A 14,859-nucleotide genomic window follows, 5' to 3' on the forward strand; every position below is an offset into this window, starting at 1 on the left:
TGATCTGTAGTGTTGCTTCAAAGACTAAAATAAGCATTTAAGTGCATGAAAGCTGCAGTGTTAAGGCTGGTCCTTTATTATTAAGGAGTGATAATGCAGGTATGGGATCCATTATCCAGAAACCCATTATCCAGAATGGTCCAAATTACAGGAAGGCATCTCCCATATCCAAATACTCCAAATTTTAAAAAATGATTTCCTTTTTTCTGTTATAATAAAATAGTACCTCAAACTTGATCCTAACTAAAATATAATTAATCCTTATTGGAAGCAAAGCCAGCATATTGAGTTTTTTTTTAGTTACAAGATTTTCTAGTAGACTTAAGTTATAAAGATCCAAATTACGGAAAGATCTGTTATCCCGAAAACCCCAGGTTCTGAGGATTACTGGATAACTGGTCCTATACTATATAACCATATAACAGCTTACCCTCTTACCTCTCTTGGCATTATCTTCCTTGGCTCCATTCTTTGATTGACTGTGACTGACTGTCCATCTCTAAAACTGTCTGTTTATTGTCATGGCTTACCAAAGATATCAGGTTTTGAACCAATTAGTTTTATACCTTCCAGGTTTTGTATTTCTTATAGTTATAGCCTGGTCACTCAGTGACTGAATACTGTTTTTTCTCTTTTGGCTATGCTCAGCTCAAGAATACACTACACTGAAATCTCTACAATAAATATTGAAAATACTTACAACAAGAAGATATTGGCACGCTGATGGCTAGAAAGATCCATACTATATCCATTTTGCCAAGACATATCGTCTCTTTGTGCTGAGGATGACTGCCCTCTTCTGTAACATGGGAAATATTGCCAGGCACTCCAGGTTTCCATGTTCCAGCAGGCACCAGCCTATTAAGAAAATTTCCTGTTGCTGTGTAGGCAGCTGTGGAGATGGTGACAGAAACCATGGCAGATAAATCTGTGGGTGAATTAATATCCAGTGAAGTATCTTTGTTTGCAACACTGTGTTGTTTGATACTGATATCCTTGTAGATCCCTGGTTCATTGGTTGGAATTCTGGCATCAGTGGAAGTCTTTTCAGGGTAGGATGAGGCAACAGTTTGAACTGCTAAAGTAGTTCCGTTCTTTGCTTGCCTTATAGAGAGCAGTGAACTATTTCTGTTTAATACATCCCATAATTTATAGTAGTTGAGTTTGAAAGGCACCGAGACTACTTCAGTGTTGTCTGGCATGTCACTTGCTGAGGTGGGCAATCCTCCACCCATGAGCTCCTCTTGACTAAGGCCCTGCAACCTCCAACCACGAATAAAAGCGTCTTTAAGGAAAGCAAGCACAGAGCCACTGCTATTATCATTGGTTGATGCAGTTCTTGCAGAATGTTCTGTTTTAAGGTAAGGCTCTAAGGACTCTGTGACTTTCTGAAATACATTCCTTTCACTGTAGATATTTCCTGAATGTGTAACATCCCGACTATTGGGAAGTGGTGTTACCAGAGTTGGCGTTGACTTCTGAGGGTGCCATGTTCTAGACTTTCTCAGTTTACTTACAGGATCAAAACTGTGAGTCGGCCTCACCATTGCAGCATATGTGGTTGTTTCTTTCAGAACTTGGTAAGATGGCGATGTGGGAAATGACTCCTTTACGACAAATGTATCTTTCTCTGCCAGTGCCAGAACAAGTAGAACACCTGGAAAAAATTAGAAGATCGTGGTTATCATCTCTCATAACATAACCAAAATGTACATTAACCTGTTTAGTGACACAAGAAATTTTTGGAATTTTTCCAAACTGTTGCTCAACAAATAAATTCAGAATAGTAAAATAGATGCAAGAGTTTTCTCAGGATATTACAAGCTCATTTTTAATAATATCAACTGATGATTATTACGTAAATAAAATGTTGCAGGTGCCCGTCTGTGATTTACAGGCTTCTGCAATTGGTGATTCAACCCTCACAAAGCAGACTGAATACTTGACATTCCTGATTTATGTAGCTTTTTACACCCTACTGAATGCACCCTGTCTGAATAGCCTTGAACCCACTTATCTTAAAGTATTTCCAGATCGCCAGTCTAGAAACTGCTTTTGCCTATGACCTTATGTCAAAAGTAAGAACAAGACAATAGCTACCAATGTTTACAAATAAGTTAGTCATATTTTTGTAAAAAAAAAAAAAAAAAAAGACAAAAATTAACACAGGACCTCCAATAATAGGGTGGCAGTAAAGGACAACTTTACAACAAATAATAACAACTATCTAGAGTTTAAAACTGCCAATATTTCTAATGTTTAAAACTGCCAATATTAAAGCTTATAAAAGGGGACAAGATCAATATAGAAAGCCTTGCAAGACCGGTACTTAATGGATCCAAGAAATCAGCCATACACTCCATGTTATCCCAGATAATACAGCACAGTACTGGGGTCCTTCATGTTTGAAGCCTCAGTGGGTTTAGTTGATAATTCCTATGTTTTTGACCTGTCACTGACTTTAGAAATAATATGGTTTTCTCAGAATGTTCATATACTTTTTAAACTTAATACATATCAAGCCTTTTAAGTCCTCTCCAAAAATAAAAAAACAGGTTTGCTCCTGTAGCAATTGTGTCTAATGATAAAATAAAAAACTTAAAGGGGCAGTTCACTTCACAAAACATAGTGTTTTCAAATAGTACACCATAAATACTGCCTTTTTAATTATCTCTTTACATTTTTTATAAAAAAATACATTGATATATTAATTGATGGCTTTTTCTTATGCTGATAAGAATTCTATAAACAAATGTATCACATTTATGTATAGTATAGAAGGGAGAACAAACAAATGCATTTTTAGATGAACAGTATGAAGAAGAAAACAGAAGTAAGCAAAATACGCAAATAATTGTGATTATTATCATTACTATTGTCAAGTTTACCTCTTCAGTGATCCAACATTTGTATATTGAAAATGTCTCTCACTCTCTCTCTCTCGATCTTAGGCATATATACTTTATTTCCTGGCAGATATTGTAGTGCTTTAAAGCTAACATTTTAGAAAATGTTCAGATACATGAAGAAAGCAAGGTTAACTTAGTTTATCTGCAAAAAAACCTAATAAATAAACTTAACATGGCGCCCTGTCCTCAAGAGCTTACAATGCATGCAGGAATTATCTGGTTGATTTCTTTATCATAAAGCCAAATTAATAACACTCGGGCACTCCGAGAATTGTTTTTAAGCATGCTGCACAGAGCTTACAATTTTACATTGTTATGGTTCCTTCATTTTTGGTTACCCTTAAGGAATGTGACCTAGGATTACACTCACTCTTTCAAGTGACCATAAATGAGACTGGTTGATGTACTTTGAAAACATCCAAATGTTCACTTGTGCCTGGCTAATATTTGGAATGCTATTTTTCTTTTAATCTCATGTTACTATGGTAATCGAATAGAAAAAGGCATTTGTTCCTTTTGAGCGAGACAATATGATTGGTCGTGCAAACATCCCTGACTCACAGTAAATGAAACTATGGGTGAAAAATCATTTATTCATATTGCCTTTGTAATTACCCAGTGAGTGATAAAATTTGACTTCCACTTTGTTCCTATTGATATTCTCATCTAGCTGGTCATTACACGTTGGATTTTTTAAATGTAAATATCCTGTGCCAAGTCTCTTTAAATGAGAATTATAAGTTTATAACATGGCACAATGCTTTTTCAAGGAATAGCAGGAATAGAACATGTTGCTATCCCTTAGTTAATAGAGATGCACTGAATCCTGAATTTTGTTTGCAAATCAGCTGAATCTGAGCCTTTTCCACCAAAATTCAGATTTAGCTAAATCCAAGTGGCTGGCCAAACTGAACTCTAAAATCATGTGACTTTTGATCAAAATGCAAGGCTATCAAAAAAAATTTCCATGTGTTATGTGACGTAATTTGCATGTGCAAATCTGGTGCAGGATTTGGCTGCATCCTTCATAAAATATTGGGGATTCTGCCAAATCTTAAAATAGTGGATATTGTGCATCCCTAATACTTAACCAATTTTATCAACTGCCAATATAATATTTATAATAAAAATCAGCACTTTGCAAGAAAAATTAGTTAATTGCATCTGTTGTTTAGGGTCTATTCCTAAACTAATATAGCATGACTGGTTGATGCCATGCCAGATAGAGGGAATGTGTTCCACCATCAGATGAGATGAGAAACTGATGTCAAAAGCATCTAAAACAATACAATAATCAATACAGGAATCTGTATTTACTGAAACTGCAAGCAATGTACTTTACACTAAGATATATAGTATATATAACCCAACAGAGACTGATCCATTTTTTGGATTGTGCTGCCTGACATAAAACTATAAGTCTATATTAGCAGTAAATCCATTTGTTAAATTTTATCCTGAGCAAGGAACAGGCATTCAGCGTATCCAAGCTATTAGCACCATCATCAAATCTCCCATAAACTGCAGTTCAGCAATCCGCTGACTCATAAGTGTGCCATAAATGCCTTCACTGAAGTTCCATTACAATGATATTACCTAGTGACTTTGTGCTATTACCTGCACCACAATTTACAATTACATTTCTCATATGCTGATGGTGGGCTCTGTATTGGGGCTGGCTTATAGAAACAACAATTTTGTTTCATAAACACATCTTTTTGTAATTATTTCATTCCAGTCTTAGAAATGTTTCTCCTATACACTTTCGGGGATTCTTGTTGTAGAAGGTCTATGAAACAGCAGTGTTGTTTTTTTAAATGTAATATATATATCGTGGTTACAAAGTACTTGCACTCTTGCTGTGGTAACTTGCGGGGTGCACAGACAATGGCAATTATGTAGTCGATCTGGAACAAATCATTTCTGGACCAGCACTTCCCTTTAATTCCCTTTTAACACGGAATTAAATGGAAGTGCTGGTCCAGGAATTATATATATATATATATATATATATATATATATATATATATATATATATATATATATATATATATATATATATATATAGGTATGGGAACTGTTATCCAGAATGCTCAGGAGTTTAATTTGGATCTTCATAACTAGTCTACTAGAAATTCCCAATAAGGATTAATTATATCTTAGTTTGGATCAAGTACACGACAATGTTGTATTACTACAGAGAAAAAGGAAATCTTTTTTAAATTTGGATTATGTGGATAAAATGGAGTCTATGGGAGACGGCATTTCCATAATTCGGAGCTTTCAGGATAACGGGTAAAGGTCCCCAAGTGGGAAAACGGATAAGATGCTGTGTTAATAAAAGAGCATTTGTTCACAATCTAGAAAGAGTGCTGATCCTTCATCTATTTATACTACAACCATTGATCATGCGCCTCTGGCTATTTGAAGTCTAAGTGCGGGAACTTTGGGATATTTATATATTAGGATTCGGTTCTGTATATGGCCGAATCTTTCACCAAGGATTCAGGGATTCGGCTGAATCCAAAATAGTGGATTCGGTGCATCCATAAATAAAAGTAATAGAACATGCCCTATGTCTGGCAACCCATGGCTACCAATCAACTATTGGTATGGGACCTGTTATCCAGAATGCAGGTGACCTGGGATTTTGTAATTTGAATCTCCATATATTAAGTCTACTAAAAAATAATTGAAACATTAATCAAACCCAGTAGACTGGTTTTGCTTCCAATAAGGATTAATTATATCTTATTTGGGATAAGGTACAAGCTACTGTTTTATTACTACAGAGAAAAGGGAAATGCTTTTAAACATATTTAATTATTTGATTAAAATGGAGTCTATGGGAGATGACCTTCCATTAATTTGGAGCTTTCTGGATAATAGGTTTCCAGATAATGGATCCATACCTGACCATATGTCACTGTATGATACTGATAGATTTTAAGCACTTTATTTTATACATTAACTACGAGAGACCAATTTTTAAATAGCTTCCCAACACCTATAACACTAAAACATTTACCGTTGCTTAAGGGCTTACATATATTGGAAATAAAACCCAGGCCTACTGTCCAATAATTTTACACAAAATATTTACAAGCATTTTGATCAGTGAAAACAATGCCAGCATTGTCTGTACTGTAAAATGTTCCATATGAAACAGCTTGTGCTTTAGGATTGGGGGATAAAAGGGGTTAACATATTTTGGGCCTGCTTCACTGTTGCTCTGTGAAAGTCTCTGTTGGTTGCCATGCAACCATATCAGTAAGGCTGCATGAAGTGTGCAGATTGAACATTACCTGCCCTGCGTGTGTTTTAATTTACCAGAGAGAAAGAAAATCAGAAAAAGGCTTGCATAAATTGTCTTCATCATTTCCAGTTGAATTAAAACCAATATATACTAGCATGGGGTTAATATGAATGATAAAATATATGCTTCCAGAGCATTAAGCACTCAAGCCATTCGTTACTAACAGATAAAGGAGGAAGGAGCTAAAATGGCAAAGGCCATTTTGTACTGAGCAGCTTTAGCCCCATTCAAAACTGGCCATTCCCATGCAATGCTGATAGCATATATAGTGAATAAACTACCCCTTCTTATAAAATATAAGAATATTATACATTACAGAGGAGTTCTATTGCCATTATTATATTAAACAAGTTTCAGTGAATTATGTGACAGAAATGACATCACTAAGCTCTGATTATAACCAATGTCATCACTAAGCACTGTTTATAAGGATATCATTTACAGGATATTCATGGCTCTTGTGTATTATAGCAAACGTCCTAACTGCCAGTCAAGCGATTACTGCCTCTACAAAAGCCAGATATCCTTTAATGTAGATTTTAATTTTTAGGACCTTAAAATGCATATGGCAACAACCAGTATTCATCAAGCTTCTTAACCTATAAACAACAGCATGTATTTAAAAAAAGGTACCAGAAATTATAAATCAAATGCTCTACTCATTGATTGCATAGACCCCATAGCAAATGAAAAGAAAAGACTAAATAAACTCCATATATACCTATTAGGGTTGACCATGGCTGCTCAGTAACTGCATAAACCCTAAAGTTCCTGCATAGATCCTTAGTATAGATGGCCAAGGATGGTCAGGATAACTATAGACCCAATAGAATAAACAGTGTGCCCTCATTTGATTCCACACATGAATAATTAGTGTGGTTAACTTAACATTTTACATGGAACAGTTTATTCTAATTTGTGGCACTGTATTTTGCTTAAAGCTGGCCATAGATGTTGAGATTTTTAAAAGATCAGATCCTGCGAATTTACCATCAACTAAAAAGACCATTTTGCCAGGAAAACAAAGGGGAGCTGCCTGCCGACAAAGATTTTTTGACCTGGCCGATCAATTTCCTGACAGATGTCGGCCGAAAAATCGTAAGATGTACGATCGTTCAAATCCCACTAACCGCACGATAATTTCGAAGGATTGGTCGGGCTTCCCTAAAATCGGTCGTTCGGCAAGAAGAATCTTTGCGTCTATGGGGACCTTATCTCTCAGATTGTTGCAGAGCAATATTAGGTCTGTAAAATTACTGTACTAGTATTTGTACAAGGTGTAATCCTTACAGACCAAGCAGATAAGAACTACATTCACAAAAGAGAATCAATTGCAGTGCCTGGAGCTGGAAACCTAAAGAAATCACAGTCATGTCAATATGGTTCGAATGTTCTTTTATTCTGGGAAATCTTGCCAATGCAGTCTAGTTGTTGTCATGTCTCAGTTTTAATAATCTCCACAATAAATGTAAGTGGCTGAAAAACAGATTCCTACACACATTTCCCACACTCCATCTGCCGTCTACAGTGATAACTTTGTTAAATATTCTCAAGAGCATTTTACTGTTGTGTGATAATTAAGGCATATAGTAGGACACAGCTTCATATAGCATCATATAACACTGGAGAGACGCCACAGGAGCACTAAGTTGTCTTCTTCATACGTTAGCACAGTGATCCCCAACCAGTAGCTCGTGAGCAACATGTTGCTCTCCAACCCCTTGGATGTTGCTCTCGGTGTCCTCAAAGCAGGTGCTTATTTTTGAATTTTAAGCTTGAAAGCTAATTTTAATTGCATAAAAACTAAGTATAGTGCCAGGGCGAGCCTCTTGTAGGCTGCCAGTCCACATAGGGGCTACCAAATAGCCAATCCCAGCACTTATTTGGCACCCCAGGGTACTTTTTCATGCTTGTGTTGCTCCCCAACTTGTTTTACATTTGAATGTGGCTCACTGGTTAAAAAGGTTGGGGACCCCTGCGTTAGCATATAAAAATTCCAGAGGGATACATTTATAGAAACGTCAAATCCCGTTCCTCAGACTGTCATAAAAACAGTCCTCTAAGAAAGAGGTGATTTTCTTATGGCCATCGCTGATTGGCTACTAAGTTAGTGCCCTCATTTTCTATTCTCTTGAGTTCTGATCCATTTTAGCATCAGACATCAGGGGATTGGCCATGCATTAGATAAGACATACCTAATAACTGACAAAGCAGCAAATATTTTCAAAAGTATTTCTTATTAGAAGATGTAATCAACAAATTGTATTCTTAATGAAGAAGTTGCAAATTAAACTTAAATCCATTACCACGTTTGCTACAGTAACATTTTAATAGATGTATTATTTCTACAAATATGCTCAAACTGCAAACCGGCCACTAAAAGCTTTAATATGATTTGTCACATAGTCAATATAAATGTGTCATGCTTATATCACTTTGTTGGAATGTCTGTTTGGCACTTAAAATGTAAAATGTGTATCTTTCTGGTGTGAGTAAAGGGTGTTATTTTTGCTTCAGCAATGGAAAATACATTTCCTTTATTATATATATATATATATATATATATATATATATATATATATATATATATATATATATATATATATATATATATAGTACCAAGGGGCACAAGAATATGGCCAAAAAAAAGCCACAATCGGGGAGGCCTGCGGTTATTTGCACAATGACCCATCCATTTGGCAAAGTGCAATGGGGCATTATAAATCAGCCAATTATATCAAAAGGTCTTCTTTCCTATCCGATCCTCCAAAAAAATAATGCATCTGCAAATGCAGTTTGTTGACAGGCACACGGAAATTATGGGAGCCGCAACTCCCCTTCACTTTTAAATCCAATCATTCAAGTCATTGGCCCAAACAAACGGAAGAATAGTATTTGATCATCTACAGTATCTTGTGACCAATCTGTTGGATACTATGTAGGTTGTTGAGTGTATAGTCACTTTAATATATTAGGCTCATACGGAGGGTGATTGCAGTGCCACTCATATTAAATGAGCACTATAATAAAAATAAACTATTTTTCTACTGTGATGAGAACCAAACTCTAAAAATGAATGTGGCTAAAAATGCCATATTTTATGTACTGAACTTTCTGCACCAGCCTTAAGTTTCTGATTCTCAATAGCAGCATTGATCCAGGACTTCAAATTGTCACAGGGGGTCACCATCTTGGAAAGTGTCTGTAAAACTCGTGTGCTCAGTGGGCAGCTGTTGAGAAGCTGAGCTTAGGGGTTGTCACAAATTATTAAGCAGAAAATGAGGTTTGTCTGTAATATAAGATGATGCTACATGGCTGTTGATTAAATTCTGATGCTAGTGGCACTGGTCTCTGTGCTGCCATGTAGTAGCTATCTGTATTAATTATTTAATAATACGCCTTATATTGTGATATTTATATTCTATGTCTACTGTATATTGTGAGTGGGTCCCTAAGCTCAGTAAGTGACAGCAGCACAGAGCATGTGCAGTGAATCAGCAGAAACAGGGGCGTTCCGCCAATGAGGCGAGCTGAACCGCTCGCCTCAGGCGGCAGCGCCTGAAAGGATTCCAGGGGCGGCAAAAAGCCGCTCCTGCACCTTTAAGAGCCGAATTTCCGGATTTTAAACCGGAAATTCAGCTGTACTATTGCGAGAGAGCGTAATTGCGCTCTCCGCAATAGTGTTTCTGCCTCCCTTCCCGACACGTAAGCTGGTGAGGGGGGGGGGCGGCATTGCAGGAGCCGCCTCAGGCGGCTCCTTAGTCAGAATCTGCGCTGAGCAGAAAAGAAGATGGGGAGCTACTGGGGCATCGGCACAGATCTTTACTGCTAAGGGCTGTGGTTGCATTGGGCCTGTACAGAAGCCCAAAACATAATGTACTACATTTCTACCCTACTTCTTTCATTAGGCTTTAGTTTTCTTTTAAAATGGCAACTGTAAAGTTATGTAGTTTAAAGCTGAAGCAGATGCATTCAACCTTTTTCTAAATTTATGATACTTTACGTTTAAGATTTACGAATGTTCTTAGTCTACACAGACATTTTGTACTGGAAGGTTTATAGCAATTGTCTGCATTATCTTTTATTTTAGGGCATTTAAGCACCCTTCTGATGGCCCACTGCCCACAGCAAACGTTTCACCTTTGTACTGAAAGGATAATAGCTTTATTGAAATCCAAACAATGATTTCAAGATAATCTGAGCAAGATTTACTGCCGTTTAGTTGTTTAAGCACAATTACCGCTCATCAAATAGGTGCAGACAGTATTAACTGCTAGCAGACGTATCCACAAATATGGAATGACAAGTTAATTAAAGCAGCTCTGTATTTATGTATAACCATTTGCTGGTACTGCAGGGGAGGACTGGAAACTTTAGAAGTCTAATTAAAATTAAAAATCCAAAATGAGTACTCAGGGGATTTTACTGTACCCTTTTGGTATAGCTAACAGCATTAGCTTTTTGAAATCAGAAAAATAGCCTGTAGTTTTGCCTTAATCAAATGCATACTGAAATGGTCATTTATTTATTATGTGTTGAAATCATGTAACTCTACATATATTTGAATAAGCGGGGGCTTACTAACCTGAGCCAAATTAATAATATACGTGGTATGTAAATATACAAAAAATTTATTTTGTAAATAATATATAGAATGGCCTACAGAGTTTCTTGTGATTTACTTACATACAGCTATAGCAGAATACATGACCATTAAGGTCAAGGAGCTAGGTCTGACAACTCCATTAAACACCACAAAGCAAGAAATACATTCACTGAAGCTATAAATTTATTTAGACTTAAGATATATTAACAGATCAATGAATACAATGTAAATGCTTAGGAAAATAAAATACCCAATAGGGTGACAAACAGTTCTGAACATGAGATTATATGAGATCTAAAACTTGGCCCAGTTAATAGGTACTGCTAAATATCCTATATCAATGGCACTATAGAGTAATAAAACTATGCTATATCAATTTCATTGAACTTTCCAACCTAGGCCAATTGTATATTTTATCTTCTGATTAGAAGTTAAAGCCTGGATACATAGAATCAATGTAAGAAGTGCTGTCCTGATAGTTTTGATATTCCAGTTGCAGAATTTGCACACAATTTTGCACACGCATATGTTGCAGGATTAAAACAAGCTTCTGTTAGCTGAATTGGTAAAGGATACTGGGAGTTTTAATTCTACAACATTTGGACACCCAGTAGATTAAGCAAATTTGGCTTCTAGATTACAATAAATTTATGGAATTAGAGAGGGGTTAGTTAAGGTTGCAAATAGATAAGTTGTCTATGTTGGGTATATTTGGCTCATATAATTATATATTATATATACTGTCCTGTTTAGTAGAAGATGTGATGTACAGTATAGTAAATGTACATGCTATGAAGTACTGAAATTTAGTTAGCTTTCATACTGCAAGTTATGTTTAAATTAAGTTCCCCAACCGCAATGCACCAGCGATGGCAAGGTATTTTGCACTGTTTAAGCCTGCTTTTATTCATCCCATTACATAGAATTTTGTGTGTGTATTTTGGTTATATCATTCTAGTCAAGAGGGCTTGATTACCTCTGCAAGTACAGTGAGCAAAGTGTAATTTTGAACGCAATTGCACTCTACGAAATGCAGTGTTTTTTCCCAGAATGACAGCCTCATAACAAAAGGGGCGATGCACCTACTATATCATAAAATATATTATTTTGTTCAACTAAATTATAACAGCCTATATACCAGCTCTCTCCTTAAGAAGATATAAAGGCATTTAAGCAGAATTGTATATCCCCTTTAATTCTATGTATTGATGTCTGAATGAGCCCCTTGAGTTTTTATGCTTGAGAAGATTGTGTTATGTAACTGTATTGTATTATGGGTCAAGAAGCATAAATATCACACACAATCATGGAGCTCAAAGGATTGGGCATGTGTTTAAATTGCCTTAGAAACATTTGATGCTATTTTTAAGTGGTATGACCCCAATTTCATTAATAATTATCTACCTAATACGAAGAGGTCTCTGCATGAAAGATTTAATCAGTAGTTCAATTTTAGCTTTTTAGATTCAGATAGAAAGGTCAATATATGATACATAAAATAAAATTGTTATTGGTGGAGTTAGGGAAGAGAAGGCCTGGACAATGAAGGTAACCTTGCAGCAGTTGAAAAAAAAAACATTACAATAATGAATGCTAAACCTACAGCCACGCAGCTGCTACTAACCTACAAGCCTAGCAACTCAGATAGAACTCTCAGTATCCTCTCACATGCATGCAGAGTTCATGCAGATATAAATTTGTAAAACTAATTAATTTAATGCTAATCATAGGATAATAACTCTGGATCCAAAATGTGGTCCCTATGGAGGAATGAAAAGGACCAAAGCAAACACCAACAATTACAAATGTTGTTGTCACTTTCACATGTCAACTGGGAATATAAGGGAAAGCTTAATGGATTTTACTGACTTTCAGATAGACCTCAAAGTCACTGGAAATTAGAACACATTAGAAAGCCAGTAGAAGGTTACAAGATGAATATGCTTTTAGTAGAATGCATATAATGGCTTGTATTTTGTAAAACTACTGTGGGCCTCATTTATTAACATTAGGGCAAAGTCTCAAGTGCACAAACTGGGTGCAAAGCTCCCGTCTGTTTGCATTTTGCACCTTGACCTACAGGTTACAACTCAATCTATAATCATCGCTGCTCCTCTTTGGACGTGCCACATACATAGGGTGTGGTAGGTGGATGGCACAAGAGCTTCCCAGGGCACTGTGAGCATGTGGGTGTTTGTGACAATCAAAAAATCTCCCCAACAAGATCCAAGATGGCAAGCTCCTGTGGACATGTCTTGGGTTCAATTTGGTTTCAAAATAATATAAATGTAATTACAACATATATGATATATGTTCACAGTCCATGAGCGGACTGGAACAGGAAGAGGAAGGCCTCATATATATGTTCACCATTCCTTTAACTCTTTTATAGAAATAAGCATTTCTTTTGATGAGGGTGATGGTTGTAGACAATTGTTGAATAAGGAAAGAACAACGGGTACCTTTGGCAAGTGAAGTGTGCAATGTGATGTACTCTGAGTGCTAATAACTTTTCTAGTAAATGGCCAAATGAACCCTTTAGGCAACACACCAATGTTACAGATATTTGGAGAGTTGTAGTTGAACACGTAGAAGAGAATTAACTGGCAGTCCAGATGATCTTACAGATGAGCCCAGTATCAGCTTTACTCAGTCACTAGTACAGCCACTCCATTCTCAGTCATTCACATAATTCCCAACAGTAATATCATCAAATACAGAACAAGGATTCCCAGGATGCTTGGCTCTCTCCAACTGTCTACCTTGCTGATACTCTTCCTATGTATCAGGTGGCTCTACAACTCACAGACTTCTGGCATGGGATACAGCATGCCTTAGTGGTGCCCTCTATACAGCCAGACTGTGTAGGAAAGAAGCACACCAATTTTTTTGGCAGAGCCTTTATCTCATTTTATTTGCAGAAATTTGAAGTACAAGCTTTTGGCGACCAACCCACTTCCTCATGTGCAACAACATTAGTGAACAAAAAACATTTAAATACCATACAAAGCATCACATGATTTGTATAGTATTTAAATGGTTTTTGTTCACTTATGTGTTGGGAAAGGGTTAAAGAATCACATCTTAGCATCACATACGTTGTATGGTATTTAAATGGTTTTTGTTCACTAATGTGTGTTGCACCTGAGGAAGGGGGTTGGTCCACAAAAGCTTGTGCTTCAAATTTCTGCAAATAAAATGAGATAAAGGCTCTGTCAGAAAATTAGAAAAGTTGTGACACAATTGGTTTGGAAGCTGCTTGGGATATGAATGCACCCTGCAGTGATAAGTAAGTGGTGTGCTGCAAGAAAAAATTGTTGCCCTCTATACAGCAACATGACCTACATAGTCCTAGTTCCTATACACTGTGTCCCTGACTGGTGATGTAGCTGTGGGTGCTGCCCGCTTCCCTACTCATAGTCGGAGCCTTGGCTGCTCAGCTAGCTGGCCTATCCCGCTACTTCCAACAGTGAGCTCCACAAATCTGTCCAATCACTAGCTATCCTAACTACCTGGCTCAACCTAGTAGAGACTTCAGGCTCCCTGGCATCATCAGTCATGAGGAGAAACTGTGTAGAAATTCCAATTCCAGAATTAAATAAAAAAAAACAGATCTTTATTTACATTTTTGTTAAAAATCATACAATTCTCTGTGATGCCACTGTGGTGTGTCCCAATGCCTCAGATATATTCTTGAGGGGAAAGAGGATGGGGGAGATTAAGAATTACATGTGATTTTGTTACTGTTACTGTTTTTATATTGCTAAATGTGAGCTTTACACAAGAAGTTGTTACTGCATTGTACTGGAGACACCAAACCTGAACGTGGCACTGCATATGACATATTTGTGAGCGGTTAGCATTAACATTATTGCTATTATAAGTTTATATTATATTATAGTACATTTCTCCATTTCTGCTTCTCTTCACTCAGAAATATGACATTGCTTTATGGGAGGCCTAAACAACAGTAGATTCAGTAACATACTGTAGGTTAATATGACATATTACTCAGCACTGTCGCTGTA

General features: G+C 36.6%; 1 protein-coding gene across 4 annotated transcripts in view; it reads right to left on the reverse strand.

Annotated features, from left to right (window-relative positions):
• LOC108718965 (transmembrane protein 108) overlaps nt 1-14,859 on the reverse strand; it is a 109,480-nt gene that overhangs the window by 8,725 nt on the left and 85,896 nt on the right. For all 4 annotated transcript variants that reach the window (XM_041566053.1, XM_041566052.1, XM_041566051.1 and 1 more), the window contains one exon: nt 701-1,657. In XM_041566053.1, coding sequence (XP_041421987.1) covers nt 701-1,657 — 957 coding nt within the window. The remainder of the gene's footprint in view (nt 1-700; nt 1,658-14,859) is intronic.

The sequence above is a fragment of the Xenopus laevis genome, chromosome 6L (genome assembly GCF_017654675.1).
Source record: "Xenopus laevis strain J_2021 chromosome 6L, Xenopus_laevis_v10.1, whole genome shotgun sequence".
NCBI lineage: Eukaryota > Metazoa > Chordata > Amphibia > Anura > Pipidae > Xenopus > Xenopus laevis.